The following is a 15,896-nucleotide window of genomic DNA, read 5'->3' as shown; positions in this document are numbered from 1 at the left end:
CATAGAAAAAACTCCAAATTGCACATAAAGTAACACTCATGTATATATAAAATATAATAAAAAATATATATATGTTGAGAAACAGAAAATTAAAAAAATGAGATGAGGTGCAACTCCCCACTCCAACAACTCATAAGAAAAGGCCAGCTTCACAGAACAACTGAAATGCCTGGCACTAGTTTATTTGGGACAATGCCAAAACAGCAAACAAAGGTTTAAGTTCCCTCGTCTTCCCTAACTGAAAATAAAAGGCAAAGAAAGACAATTTTTATTATCTATGCTCCTAACCAATAAAAAAGAGACAACAAGATTAAATAAAAATGGCTTCTTAATCCCACTACTGCTGCAGTTTATAACCACCTACTGGAAATAAGTCTGACTGCTGGCATTATAATCCAAGCTCGTATATAAAGGTACCGAATGACCGGTGATGGGTGGCCCAACACCCTATTTCCATACATAGAAGGGATGCCTTCCAAGAACATGGTAACAAATTAGGACAATTTCTAGCTAACCAGTCAAAATAAATTAAAAAATGACTATATGTGCCATTAAAGACTCATCTGGAAGCCCTGAAAAGTATGCCCAATAATAAACATAGATGAATGAATAAACATAGATTACTTAATTTGATAGACACAGTAAAAACACTGAAACCACAGTATTGTTTCTAAATGTAGAAAAAACATTTGATAGAGTTGATTGGGTAGGGCTCAGCCTTTAACTGTGTGAACTTCATTTATTTAAACTGCACTTTGAATGGAATGACTTTGAAAAATAATTTCAAGAGGAATTCAGTTTAGACATCATCTAGTATGACCTCACCTGGATTTTAGCCTTTTGATGGCTTAAAATATCTTACGTCAGGTAAAGAAATCAAAAAAGTATGCAATCAACACTTCAGTTTCCTGACTAATACTTTGGGTAACACCCAAAATTAATCATTTGCTAACCTATCTTGCTAACCTAATTAAACATACACGTGGCGGTATTTTTTCATGAGAAGTAATAGTTCACTAAGTTCAAAGTTCATCATTTACAACAGTACAGAAGTTAAACATGACTGACTTTTATGGTGCCACACCCAAAGAAACAGTCCAAAGAAAGGACACCAGTGCTATTTAGAAAGCAACTGAGTTAGAAGATGAGGTGAGTAGCAGCTTTTCTGTTTTGTTTTGTTTTGTTTTTTGTTTTTTTGGGGGGGGGAGGGGGGCGTATGTGATTTGAATATTTAGAGAACATTATATTTCTTGAATGTGCATTTGTTTTAATTTTGAATCCCCATAGTTCTTCTCAGAGTCAGTCAACGTTGGAGTCCAAACTGGAGGCTCTGCAGTGCCACTTCAACTGGAATCTGGACTGTAGCAGGTCCACACTTTTCCGTCTCAAGTACAATTTGGAGGACATTGGCACCGAAGAGGGGTACAGCTGGTTGGGTCACATTTATAACTTGCAGGGGTTCATTCACTACGAGCTGGGCTTCAGTGAAGATGCCCTGCGTTTTTTCAGCAGAGCCACAGAAGCCTTCCGTCAGATGAGAAACACAGTATCAGATGAGGGTCCCTGGCTGGTAGTGAACTATGGGAACCTGGCTTGGCTACACAACCAACAGGGAGAACAAGTACAAAGTCAGAATTACCTGTCAAAAATTAATGCACTGATGAATGAATACCCATCTCCATCCCAGGATGAACTCCATCCAGAGATCTCTGCAGAAAAAGCCTGGACCCTGATGAAGTTCAACAAAGAAAAAAAGCTGCTGGCTATAGATTACTTCCAGAGAGCCATCAGGATGCAGCCTGACATGGTGGCATGGCGGACCAGCTATGTGTTAGCATTAGTGAATGCTCATAACAATAGCGACCATGCCATCGTGGAAAAAATGAGAATCGCCAAAGAACACGATCCAGAGAACTTGTACCTTGCTGCTCTTTACCTTGATGCATGTCCTCAAAAAGGAACAAAAATGAAAGATGAAGTATGCACATTGGCCAGAAGAGTTTTAAAAAAGCCAGTTAGCAGCTACAGTGGTATCAATCCGGTACTTATGCTTTACAGTAAATATTTATCTGTACATGAAGCTATTGATTTGATAGAAGAAGCTCTGGAAAGACATCCAGATGAACGTTACCTGAAGTGGTGTGCTGCGAACTGCTACAGAAGTAGGATCTTTTCCAGGCAGACAAGGACCAATCTGCTCGAGCGCAGCATGATTGACAAAGCCATCAGTCTCTGTAAGGAGGTGATTTCGCTTTACCCTCATTCTTCACTTAACATGAAAATAACTCTTGCAGACATGTATGTAAAGGTAAATAAGCAAGACAAAGCTGACCAGATATACAATGAACTGCTAGAAAGTGACCTGGAATATAAGGAGCAACAAATGCTTTACAACAAATATGCAAAACATTTATATTTTAACGGAAAGTTGATTGATAGACAAAATTCAATAGAATATCACAAGAAGGCAGCAGTGATACCACACCAATCCTTCCATCGTGAAAACAGCATTACAATGCTGGAGAAATACACTAAAAAATATGGTAGCAGAGAAATAGAGGAATTTCTAATCAAGCTGCAACAGTAAGAGCTCACACTAAAGTTACGAAGAAGAAAGAGAATAAAGATAAAGAACATTTACTATGCTGGCAGTCTAAATGTTTGCAACGAAACTAATAATAAATTATTATTGATTCAGATATTGTTATAACAGTAACAAGAACATACATGACCTGAAAAAGAACTTTATTGATTGTAATATTGTTCCATTAATGTTGCTGACTCTTACCCAAATTTTGCAGTTTGCATTTTTTTTTGTTCATTCATTTAATTGTGTTTTACATAAAAGGTTTAATTTTGAAAAGGTTGAATAATTTTTTTTAAGAGCTTTTGTATTTGTTTCTTGTTATCCTCTGCGGCTGAGACAATCAAATGAAGTTACTGGAAAATGATCTGGAACAGTATGACACCTTCTGAAATGAGATCATAACAGTTATGTGTAAAGGAATGCAGAGTGATCAGCGAACATCTCCAAGCTGGCACGGGCTCATGATGCAAAAAAAGAAGTGAGCAGCTGCACGGTGGATTTCAAGCAGTACTGTCCTCAGCTTCTCACAGACAGTTTACAAAATGTGCACATCGACAAAGACTGAAGCAGATCAGGGGTATCAAACTGATTACAGGCCACATAAAGCCACTTTGATCTTAAGTGGACCAGTGACACCCTTTTTTCTGTTAGTGTAAAGAAGTCACATCTTTAACTGCTTTTCTACATGATAAAGAAAAAGCTGCTGTGAGAAAGAAAGAACTCTGTGACCACGTCTTTTTGGACTTGAATTGTAAGAAATAAATGTGTAAAATTACTGAAAAAGCTCTGGTCCACTCTTAGAAAGAATAAGTTAAACATTTTTTAATTCTAATATAATGTGTAAAACACTAAATATTTAAAAATGTGCACTGTTTTTGTGTTATTTTCAAAATCCAGCAAAAGCAGGATCTAAAACAAGCAGTTCAGGATTAATGTGTTTGTGTTTAAGTGTATATTAACTATTATATTCTAACAATATAAACTGAATGAATGTAAATATCCAATTATTGTTTTTTTCACAGTCCTACACTTTTAATTTTTATCAAATCATATATTTTATGATTTAATGTGGGCCAAGGTGTGTATGGTATACTAAATTTGGAAGAATAGGTAATAAATTAAACTAAAAGAAGCTTAAACAGACAAGCTGGAAAAATAATCAAATCTTGCCCAGGAACATGACATATTAGTAGCGGGAAAGGGGCGGTCTTTCTTCATGCCACTCTGACAAAGGACACAAAGAGGGAGGCTGTCTGGCTTGAAATACTGTAAGACCCTACAGTAAGTATCCCTTAGTAGTTTAGCTTAATGTAATGAAAAAACATCATAGAAAAGTGAAATTGTAAAAAAAAAAAAGAAAATACGTATTTCTGAAGGCATGTGATGTTTTTAGAAAATTATCGTCGTATGAGGAGGAGTTTTGAGTTCCTCTAACTGGCTAGCTAACTAGAGAGCTAAATCAGGGTTAAAACTTATTTAAACAAGCGATTTCACACAGAAATTCTAAGTTTTGAAGTTTAAAAAATTAAAAAAATAAAATAAAATAAAAATGTGTTGAAAACATGAATTATTTTACTTTGAATAAATTGTTTTCTTGCATTTATTTAGTTTCACAATTTTTCTGCTTCATTTTCTTTTTTATTTCAAATCAAATTTTTTTAGTTTCAGGTCATTTTTAATGCAGTTTCAGACTTTTGACCATGATTTTGTGTAACATCAAAGATGTTGCAAAGTGTAAAGGCGTTTTAATGTGGGGGATTTTATATACCTACCAAACAATCAAATCACAGTATTCCCTGTTGCTGGAATAAATTGTTTTCCTTTCACATGCTCATTCTCATATTCAGTGTCAAGAAGTCTGTCACACGCACACATATATTAATGCTATTTTATGATTACTTGTTACGAATTTCATACATTGTTTGTCACACTTACATTAATATAGGAGGAAGGGAGGAGACTGAGGGTGAGAGATATTTGAGGGTAACCTCGAGTGATATTGTTAGATATTACACTTTTAATAAACAATGGCAGAGTATCCAATGTTGACATTAATGTGAACAGTATCTTTAAGTCCACCCTTTATGCTGCCCGATATATGTGTCTGTAATGTCCTCATTAAATTAAGCTAATACAGTAGTGTTAAATAACCGCTGTTTGTTCCAGGAGCAATTAAAATGAACTTAGCCAAAGACTACTGGATAAACTTACCAATGCAACACAGTGTCCACCAGTAGATGTGAACTATTAGCAGTTTGTTGTGAACCAGGAAATTACACTGTTTAGGTCATTGTTAGGCCAAGCTGAGATGCCACAGGATGTTCTAACTGCTTTAAATGAGATGTCAACTCTAGTCAATACAGCCGAAAACTGTAATCAGGGGCCTGTGCTTCGTACCGCGCTAAGTGAGTTAGCTGGATTAGATTGTTGACGATTTCGCGTGATCCTGGATCGTTCGGTTCCCCGAAGCCCATCCGGGACTTGCTGTCATAGCAACAGAGCCGTAAGCGTAAACCTGCTGGGGAGCAGGTTTACTTTATGTAAACAGGATTAGATCGTGGCCACGCAGGTATGTCCGCGTCATTCATACGAAAGCAACAGCGATATTCCACCACTGTTTCACCATAAATAAATAACATCAATGTAACTAAAGATAATGCAGCACTTGATCCTTTTATTGATTTCACACAGATACATACAGGTCATTCCCTAAAAAAGGGAAATGTACTATTAACATTCTATTACATGTATGTGATTATTACAGATGTAATTCATATTTCAGAGTAGTAATTGTAAATTACTTCGTGTAATCAAGATGAGAGACCACGGCTATAAAAGCGAAGGTGGATTTGGGAAGTCTGTCGCAGTCATATCCTGTCCGTTTACGCGAGCAACCCATTGCGGAAGGTGCAAGATTGATAAGGAGAGTCCTCAGAATTCAGCGTATATTGCGGGACAGACAGGATCCTTTAGCTCAGCGCGACAGTGTGCTCATAGAGAGATATCGATTTTCCCGTGAGGGTATTATTCACTTAACCAACTTGTTGACGAGGGGGTGCAGGACCACCACCTGTCTTTTTTTTTGCTCTGCCCTTTTCTTGGTTGCTGTTATGAACAAACAAACAGAGTATTCCAGGGTCTCTTTCCAAGAGACGACAAGCAATATAAGTGATAAATATTACCATTCTGTAGAATATTCTTATATTTCACTTTTACTTGTTCCCATGTTCTAGTGGGTCCTGTTGTGGCTCTAATGTGAAAGGGGATATAATATAACATATTATAATATAATATAATGTAATATAATATTGGATAATATGGTGTGATATGATAAATCTACCCTACCGCCTACTGGTGTTGGCCAGAGGGGCCGATGGCGCAATATGGCAGCCTGGCTTCTGTCAGTCTGCCCCAGGGCAGCTGTGGCTACAACTGTAGCTTGCCTCCACCAGTGTGTGAATGTGAGAGTGAATGAATAGTGGCATTGTAAAGCGCTTTGGGTGCCTTGAAAAGCGCTATATAAATCCACTCCATTATTATTGTTATTATTGGATTACTTACGAGTTTGATTTGTCAGCAACTTTCTGCCAGCCCTCTCTCCTTGCTTTTGCAGCCTTTGCAGTGTTCCCTTGCGTTTTAATTAAACTCTGAAACTCCTGAAATCCCTCACTCAAGAGTTCTTGCTCTGCTGCCGAAAAATACCGAGCCGAGCACGCTCCTTCGCCATTTTCGCCAACCAATCAGCGGGTTGCCGATCACTGTTTCTGCTATCGATGCGTATCCCCTTTTACGGCACCCAGTGATCGCACATTACTTCATCCAGCTGTACTAATCGTCAACAGCAGGTGTGTTCGGGGAACCGGATTAGTGAGCTCACGGTTAGCGCGATGATTTGATCTTGGATGTTTCATTTGATCTTGGATGTAGTAAGCGACGTACGAAGCACAGGGCCCTGAACTTCAATCAGGGCCCTGTTTCAGGAAGCCGGTTTAGTGGAAAAACTGAGTAAGTATACCCTGAGTTAACGAAAACTCTGGGTTTTCGGTTTCACAAAGCGAGTTCAGATGAAGCCTCAGTGAGTCACTATGACGACACACTCCGTGAAGCTAACCTGCCCCCTAGCAGGTTTACTACAACTAACCCTGACTGTCTCCGCCCCTTTGTCGGAAACCTGACAGTAGGAAGTGTCGGACATGGCGTGCCACTTCCTTGAAGAGCCAGTAGATCGTGAAGCCCAAATTCTCCGCAGAGCTCTCCGCCGGGAGAGAGTGATCAGAGCGCGTCTGGACATTTTATCATTTCCTGATGATTTTCTGTGCGAACGTTACCGTTTCTCAGCACAATCTCTAAGTTATTTGGATAACATCCTCAGGCCATATATTACGCATGTGACACATCGCGGACATGCTCTCAGTTCATTACATATTATTTGTATTGCACTTCGGTTTTTTGCAAACGGGAGCTTTCTGTATAATATTGGTGACGCTGAGCACGTTTCCAAGGCTACCGTCTGTCGGGCAGTCAGGAATGTTACAGTTGCACTGAAACGTCTCCTGTACACGTTTGTGGTGTTCCCCGGTCATAGACCCACAAGATTTATCAAAGAGGGATGCCACAAAATTGCAGGTATCAGGATGACCAAAACTTAATTTATGATGTGGTGATACTTGGACTACTACTTAAATTGTACATTTATTTTCAGGGTTCCCTGTATTGGCTGTACAGATGGCACTCACATTCCAATCATTGCTCCTTCAGTAAATGAAGGAGACTATGTGAACAGGAAGTCTTTCCACAGCATTAATGTACAGGTACATAGTTCCCTGTAGCATTTCAAACTAACAAATGATTTCATTATAGTAATGGATGCTAATTTGTGTTCTCTGCACTGTGAAGATCATATGTGATGCTGCCAACATTATCACAAATGTGGAAGCCAAGTGGCCAGGCTCTGTTCATGACTCACAAATATTCCGTGAATGTACACTGAGCACAAAATTTGGACATGGTGAGTTGAGAATACTTTAAAATATATAAAGACCAATTGCTTCAGGGACATTTGAACTGAAGTGTATCCTTCTGTCTTAGGAGAGTTCACTGGCTACTTGCTTGGTGATAGGGGGTATCCATGTTTACCCTATTTGCTTACCCCTTACCCTGACCCTGAACCGGGCCCACAGCAGCGATATAATCTGGCTAATTGCAGGACAAGAGCCAGAATTGAAATGACTATCGGAATGCTTAAGGCCCGGTTCCAGTGCCTGCAAAGACTCAGGGTCACCCCAGAAAGGGCATGTGACATTATTGTGGCATGTGTGATTCTTCACAACATTGCCACAATTAGAGGAGAACACTGTCCTTCTGAACCAAACATCAGCAGTGATCCAAACCATGAACATCCTGACCCTCCCACGGACATACAAGATGGAAGCGCAGTCAGAGACACCATATGTCACAATCATTTCTTTTGACCCATCACCTCAACATGTTGAAAGAAGAATAAACAGATTTTTTGTTCAACTGGCTTTATTGGTCGCCTGTATTTCCTGTACACAAAGTATTAAAAGATGTAAACCTCATAAAGTGTCTCTGTTGCTTCCTCCTCTGTAACAGCTGTCAATGTTTCTTCATTATTTTCCTGTAGTAAAGAAATAAACAACATTGCTGTTCTACTGTAAACTCATATAATCTGTGGAGTATTACTCACAACTGCATGTTGGTCTGGCTCAACAGGAGGCTGCACCAGATGCAGTACACCACCACCATCAACTGATAGAATATGAGGTTTATACAGGTCACTTATAACTTACAAGGGACCAAATGGCAATTAACAAACATACCAATCACCTTACACTTCATTGTCATTATGCTCTCAAGGACAACCAAGACTGAGGCAAGGCAAAATCAGTAGGAAAATTACTTCACTACAAAATAATCCATTATGGTAAAGAGTTTATCAGATGAATGAGTAGCACTGCAAAGGTGACTGTGAAGAAAGGATGTATGCACATCATGTATTATTTTGAATTTACCCCTTATGTAGGCACTTGTGTCTTGCGGGGTTATTGACTCAGAGGATGTCCCCGCAGAGATGCCTTCGGCCACAGGGCGCCCACTGTTTTGGCTGAGGGCCAACTGCTCAGCCTCTGTGAGTGGTGGTGGTGGAGGACCCCCACCTGTTTTTCGGGCCTCCGCTTTTTTTCTGTTGGCTATAACGGGCCACATTTGAGCATACAGAGTAAGCAAATATGTACTTGTAATGTGCTCAGATAATTTCAATAAGTGCTTACAGAGGGGAAATTAATGTAGCCTCTAACTGCAATTGATTTACATCGGACAAACAGACCAAGCACTATGGCTCATAATACAATTACACCTTACCTGTTTGGACTATATTTTTATATTTCGTTTTTACTTGCTGCCAGGCACGTTTGGGGCCTGTTGGGTTGCACCTGCGCTCACATCACATCACAAAATAAAATGTATAAAATAACAAATAAAATAACATATGATAAAATAACGTGTTAAATGGGTGGAAATCCCTAGATCAATGTTTATATTAACACTCACACATTGACTCTGTCGGCTATGTTTTGCCATGCATGCTCCCTTTCTTTTGCAGCTGTGGCTGTGTTACTTTTTTCCGCGGAATTTGCATGTTATCGGCATATGCTGCCATCAGAATTTCGGCCTCAAGCGCTGTGAAATACATTGACCGCGCCTTCTTTCCCTCCGTCTCCATGGTGACTCGCTTAATCTGTGCTCCGCTTATCAGGGCTTTATGTATCCTCGTCCGCGCGCTTCACTTGGGGTTACAGCAACTCCGCGTTGACTGAACTAATTGTTATCAGCCTTTCTGAAACCGAATATTCCGAGTTGGACAGTTCGGGGTTACTCAACCCTGCGTATCGTTTTTCACTCTGAGTTTTCTAAACCGGCTTCCTGAAATAGGGCCCAGGTGCCACTATTACAAGGAGATATGGGGCAGCGAAAATACAGTACATGTTAAATGATAAGATATACGTGTTCAAATAGTGTCAATTAACACACAACTGTTTTTTTTTTATTTCTATATGATAATTCTTCTTAATTAAACAATAAGAACAAGTAGTCTGATGTCCTATAAGTATTATGAAGCTATAATTTTAAATACAATAACACATGAAGTTTTTGTACAAAGTATTGGTATCGGATCAGTATCGTCGAGACCAACTTCTTCTTTTGAGTTTGAGTTCTCTACTAAGTACGTCTGCACATACACAAGTTTTTCTGTAATTGCAGCTGTCAAAGCTGTCATCATGACGTTTAATCCCAATTTTACAGAATCTAGTTAATAATTATAATAAAGTTAAGAGAAGAGTGGCTAAAACACAACAGATACACTATAGATGTTATTCTCTTGTTCCCTGGTTGGCTTAAATCTGAAAGGGTCAGCAATTCTGTCTCCTCATTTCTGTTGTGCTAGAAATGAGGTACCTATGGAACATGAGTTCCTCATGTTCCATAGGTACTTCAGGAGACCCACTTTGCCATCCCTTAAGGTGACAATATACCGTCATTGTAGGGCTGATGGATATAACGAGATATATCGGATGACGATATGAAAACGTCTATTGTTTCATATTATGCCATAATTTGTTTCATGGTGTTGCAAAATAAACTGTTTACGGCAATATTTTTTTATTGGTTTGACGGTCACTGCAGTGGCTATATTAATTTCTTAAAGTTCTCTCTTTCTCTTATATTTAAAATAACCACACTACGGATGGACCAGTGACTGTTTTTACACGTTGACGTTAGAAACAACAATGGTGAACCCAGCGTGTGCCTCCACCGTCTGCTTGTTTTCTTTCCCCACATAAACCTTTCACAATAAAGCTGAAGATCCTGTTGGCACTTTTCAAAATAAATTGAAATTATGACAAAATACATTATTCGCAAACATTTTAGAATATGCCTCAAAGAAATTACCTGAAATAAAAACATGAAGTAATTATAAATGGCGCTACAGGCACCATGTGGATGCACTTTTCCACTGGACTGGAAGAGGTTACAGGCAAACTAATCACTTCCTCAAAAAACAGTTATGGAAGGCAAGATGCTATTGCAGTTCAATGCAAACCTAGACTTAGAATGTATGTCTTCTCAGCATGTTGGGCAGAAGGTGACAAAGTTGGTTTATTTGCCCTTTGAACAAAGACAGACAATGTCAGAATTTAACCCTGTTGTAAGACCATCGGACCTTTGGGTGCTGCATTGCTGTTATTTCTGCATGTCTATACAGAAGTTATGCTTTATCAGATCAAGCCTTTAATTGAACACGCACAAAACCAAAGCAGCCTGGACAGCTGGAAGCTGCCAGTAACACTGAGTCTTAGGATCTAGGAGCAGTGAGACAGTGAGACTTTTGTTGCCTCAAATTTGTAGCAAGCTACAAAGTTGAGGCAACAAAAGTGTCCTATATAAGTCTGAGGTGTATCAGGTGTTTTGGCATCTACTCATAGATGAAGTTGCTGGGAATGTGTGGTAGAGGCTTTGTTCTGTGAGATCTTCATATCCCACCCTTCACCAGAACTTTGACCAGATTCCGATGGATGCTAAATGGTACATGGACTGGTTCTTATATAGCGCTTTTCTACTCTGTCTGAGCACTCAAAGCGCTTTATACAACTAATTCATTCACCCAATCACACAAGCACTTCTAAGCTTAAGTGCTAAGTATCTAACCCTTATAAAAAAATTCACACTTCGATGGATGAATCGGACAGCAACATGGAGTTAGTATCTTGCCCAAGGATATTTGGCATGCAGACTAGAGCAGCCTGGGATCGAACCACCGACCTTCTGGGGAGTGGCAGCATACCATGCTGTGGATGGTATGCTGTTATTTACTGCAGTAATTCTCACACAGAATAATTTACCTTTTTAAATGAGCCATGAATTCTTGATTTTCTATTTAATCAATTATTTTATTTCATAAAACATTCTTGACAGAAAAACCGCACATCCTCATACATCTGTTCACTTGGCACATCTAATCCATTCCAATTTATTTATAAAGCACTATTTTGACAAAGTGCTGTACAAATCACCAAAACACCATATAATAAAGCAGCAACAATAATATTAAACATGTAACGAGTTTAAGCATAACAAAAATCTCACTGACACATTGCTCATTTGTGGTGTACTACTACTATACACCCTAATGATCAACATGTCAATGATATGTCAAAAATGAGGTCCCAACAAGATTGTTCCAATAAGTCTTACCATTATTATTGCCTTAAAATGCTAGAAATATTATCAGATTATCTTTGTTGAAAGGCTACATGGTGACTTAAAGTTGCGGTCATTAAAATATGCATAACATAAATAGCCTTTTCTTGACCAGATGTCTTGCATAATCCATTTCTAACCTCTTTTACTAAAAAATTCAATAGTTGTCCTGTAACAGCTGAAGGATGGTTTATTTGAAGACACTTCAGCCATGTAGCAGTTGATAGCAAATGAAACAAAAATGGATGCAGAAGATGAAAAGGTCAGCTTAAGGTTTAACTAAAAACAACACTGCCTGATGGTAGGGGAAAGTCACAATTTCCCATTAAAACTGTGTCAGGTTTCGTCACTGGGCAGGAAAGCAGGACTCGATTGCAGGACTTTCTTAGCAGAAACACTGTTTTGTTGCAAAAACCAGTGTTTTTTTTTTTTTTTTGCCTGTCCCATTTGGTTCTTTAGCCATCAGAATTGTTGTCTGAAGACCAACAAGGATACCCAATGGATTTACTTTGCCAAATGGATCATCGTGGCACTGCCGTATTGGTCCATTTGGTCGATCTTTGTTTTTATTATTTATTATATTTTATTTTCAGATGTTACAGACGGGACAGACATGAGTGAGGGATAGGAAAGGGAGAAAGAAAGAGGAAGGAAAGGAAAAACAGAAGGGGAGAGGGACAGTGAGCAAGGGGGGGAGAAAAAAAATAAAAATCTCCTGGATCACCTGTTGAGAGAAGAATAGAAAACAAGCAAAAAAAACAAAGCAACATACTAAACACAACACCATCGCATTAATCTAGCTAAGTGTAAACAGCAGTAAATACTAAATATTCAATGTTGTTGTGCAGCACGCAGGACAGATGTGCTTCGAAGTAGCAGCCAAGAAAGGTGTAATTTGGGTCTACGAGCAGTGAACACCCGTGTGCATACCTGTGTGGATCAGCGCGCTTGTATTCCAAAGGTTTCTCCATGTAACGATCTGCTAGGGAGTGTGGGGGGGCCACAGCCCCGTCCTCCGGGGTGTGAAGCGGGTATGGAGGAGATCAAAACTCCAGACATCCAGAGGCCCCCAGAACACAAGAGACCAAGGAAGACCAACAGAGGGGCAGCCGCGCCACTGTTCCAGTAAGAGCTGAGGAGAGTCCCAGATGAGGGTTCACTCAGCAGCCGCGGAGCAGAAGCCAGGGGGAGTTGCGGTGACGCGCCCATGAGCTCCGCCGGCCCCCAGCTGTGCCTGAGTGACCGGCAAAAACCAGTGTTACAAAAAAGTAACATCCACAGCAGTAAAATCCCCAGCTCCTGGTGCAATGCTAAAAACACTCCCTCCACAGTTTCCCCAGAACTATAGGGATGGGAAGCTTGAAACAGCCATTTTAACACTGTAGCTGTGTCCAAATTCAGGGGAATTCTGTCCTAATTCAAAGAGTCCTTTAAATGTGGCGACAAATGCATCTTACTTTTACCCGAATTTGAAGGATGGCTTTGTCCAAATTCAGGGGAAGGATGCTCCAAATGCCATACTTGGAGGCAATGATGTCACAGCAAAGCCACGAAGACTGTACTCAAAGAGTACTCCAAATGTGGCGACAAATGTGTCCTACTTTTCCCCGAATTTTAAGGGTGGGTCCAGTGTATCCTTCTTGTCCTACTTAATCCCAGGATTCATTGCGGGCCATTTTTTCTGATAACAATGTTGATCGAAGCAGGAGAGGAAAACACTGTGAAAATCTGGTGGTACAAAAGTTAAATTTTTATAGCGGTTGTGTTGTTAAGCTATGAGCATCTGCATAGACATGATTTTTTCTAATTTAAATAACCGTAAACGAGCTTGTGTGGTGGGTTCTGCGGTTTTTCATGTATTGCTGCTTACATACAGCCACTTTAGATTTTTACAAATTCATGCTTTGGTGATATGTTGTAGGGAACAAAGACCAAATGGCTCAATTGATTAAAACGAGGAGAAAAGGATCACTACTTTACTGCGGTGAAGAATTCACCACTGTGACATGGAGGTACAAGAATAAATCAATTTACACATTTAACCCTAATGTTGTACAGCTGCGGTCCCCAACGTTTTTTGCGCCACAGACTGGTTTATGTCAGACAAGGACCGGCCTTTAAGGTGTCGCAGAAAAAAACAAAATGAAATGATATGACCAAGACAAAAACTGTGGTATTTTGTAACTATAATAAAAAACATGAATTCACTGTGTAATTATGTAGCTTTGTTAGCAGCAGCATCCTGAAATTCGCCAAAATTGAGAGTAACATCCTCCTCTCTGCCCCTTAACGCTCTCTGGTCGCTATTGTATCACGGAAATATTTCTTTCAAAATAAGACACACAACTATCACACGGGAAAAGACCCAGGGAAACCGAGTTAACAATAAAAACCCTGAAACCCATAAACTTCACACCTGAGCCTCAACTCTCGCGGCGGTACCAAATGACTAACGGACCGCTGCTGTACAGAACCTGTGGTGTCCTGACGGTATTCCTCTAGTGTTCTGCTGTAAAACCTTTTAGATTTAAGGATTAACATAGTTGCCATGGTTTCCTCTCTTCTCTTATTTGTTGTGTGTGTGATCAAGACAATTCTTTTTCCTGTGGAGTTGTCTGCTTCCACCCAACTTCCTTACTAGACCCCCACCATTTGTCTTACAGTATGGGTGTGGAACATGTTTAAATCCAGTGGCACCAAGGCATTATACAATAAAATAATGTGATTAATGCATAAGTAAAAGAAACTCCTATACAGCAGACAGCAGTTTGATAAAGTGCTATGAAAAAAAAGAAACCAAAAAATTAGATTCTAAAGGTTTCAAAGAGATGGCAATGAGAAAGGTTTTTTTTAGCTCCTCCAGAATTAAAAATGTATATAAAAACGGAGCAACATTTCTGTGTCCATTTAAAAGTTCTCGCACTGTGGTGCTAGCGACCGGAAAACACAAAAGTAAGGGCGGACTTGAACAAAGGCAGGTTGTCCATAGCTTTTTATATGTTGTATACTCATTGTTTTTTCAGTAAAGTTTCTATGGAAAAAAGGGGGCTGTGCACAGCTGCTCACTTCCTGCCTACCCGTCTGTCAAAGGATACTACCTACGCGATGTAGGTAGGTAGAATCCTTCGGTGCATTGTTCCCCCGAATTTGGGCACAGCATGTGTTGAGCTTCTCAAGCACAGATGTTTTGAAACTATGCTCCAACGCATGGTTCAAAACACCCAGATCATGTGACCATGACTGAAAATGGTTTTGGTGTGCTTCACACACTTTAACAGGCTCAATATTTTTCTTGTCTTGTTTGTGCAGGGATTTTTCCAAAACATGCGATGACCATCAATATTTAGAGTCTGGTATAATAAGTAGTTTAACCTCCTAAGACCCGAACTCTTTCATGGCATGCATTTTTAATTTCTCTTTGATATTTGGGCTAATTGGGACGATTTTACATTGTTTTACATTGATGAATGTAAAAACAAAGAATTACCAGATTTTTTATTACCTAATTTTTGTTTCTAAGAAAAATGAGAGCCACATATGAGGATATTCATTTAAAATTTCGATAGGACAGTAGCAGTATAATGTCCTCGTAACTGGATATCAGGCCCTTGTAGAGCAAAATTGAGTATTTTGGTCTAAATAACCCAAAATGTGATGTCCACATATGTGGACGCCAGGTCCTACACTGTAAAAAAAAATTCCGTATAAAAAAGGAAAATGTCCTGATAATTTTCTGCCAGTACATTTTCTGTTTTTTTATGGATGTTTGACGGACTTTTCTGTAAATGATAAAACGGAAAATTCTGTAGATTTACAGTATACTCTCTGTACTATTTACGGACATTTCCTTCAGCTATAAAACGGAAAATTCCGTTTATTCACAGTATATTTTCTGTATCATTAACTGATATTTTCCGTTAATAGAAAAATTGAAATTTCTGTTTATATTACTATTTCCAAGCACTTCTTTTCACTGTAACTCATTAAATAGTTCTTTATATCCTTAAACGTACATTTCTATGCAATTACA

General features: G+C 39.2%; 1 protein-coding gene across 1 annotated transcript; it reads left to right on the top strand.

Moving 5' to 3' along the window:
* Positions 1-1,144: 1,144 nt before the first annotated feature.
* Positions 1,145-2,587, top strand: LOC146614751 (interferon-induced protein with tetratricopeptide repeats 2-like). The gene is made up of 2 exons (XM_085376652.1): positions 1,145-1,149; positions 1,288-2,587. The coding sequence occupies exons 1-2, from the start codon at positions 1,145-1,147 to the stop codon at positions 2,585-2,587; spliced, it is 1,305 nt and encodes a 434-aa protein (XP_085232778.1).
* The last annotated feature ends 13,309 nt before the right edge of the window (positions 2,588-15,896 follow it).

The sequence above is a fragment of the Diplotaxodon limnothrissa genome, linkage group LG17 (genome assembly GCF_057381915.1).
Source record: "Diplotaxodon limnothrissa isolate DT_005_m linkage group LG17, D_limnothrissa_male_GT1.1, whole genome shotgun sequence".
NCBI lineage: Eukaryota > Metazoa > Chordata > Actinopteri > Cichliformes > Cichlidae > Diplotaxodon > Diplotaxodon limnothrissa.
This window is presented reverse-complemented; position numbering and strand designations above follow the sequence as displayed.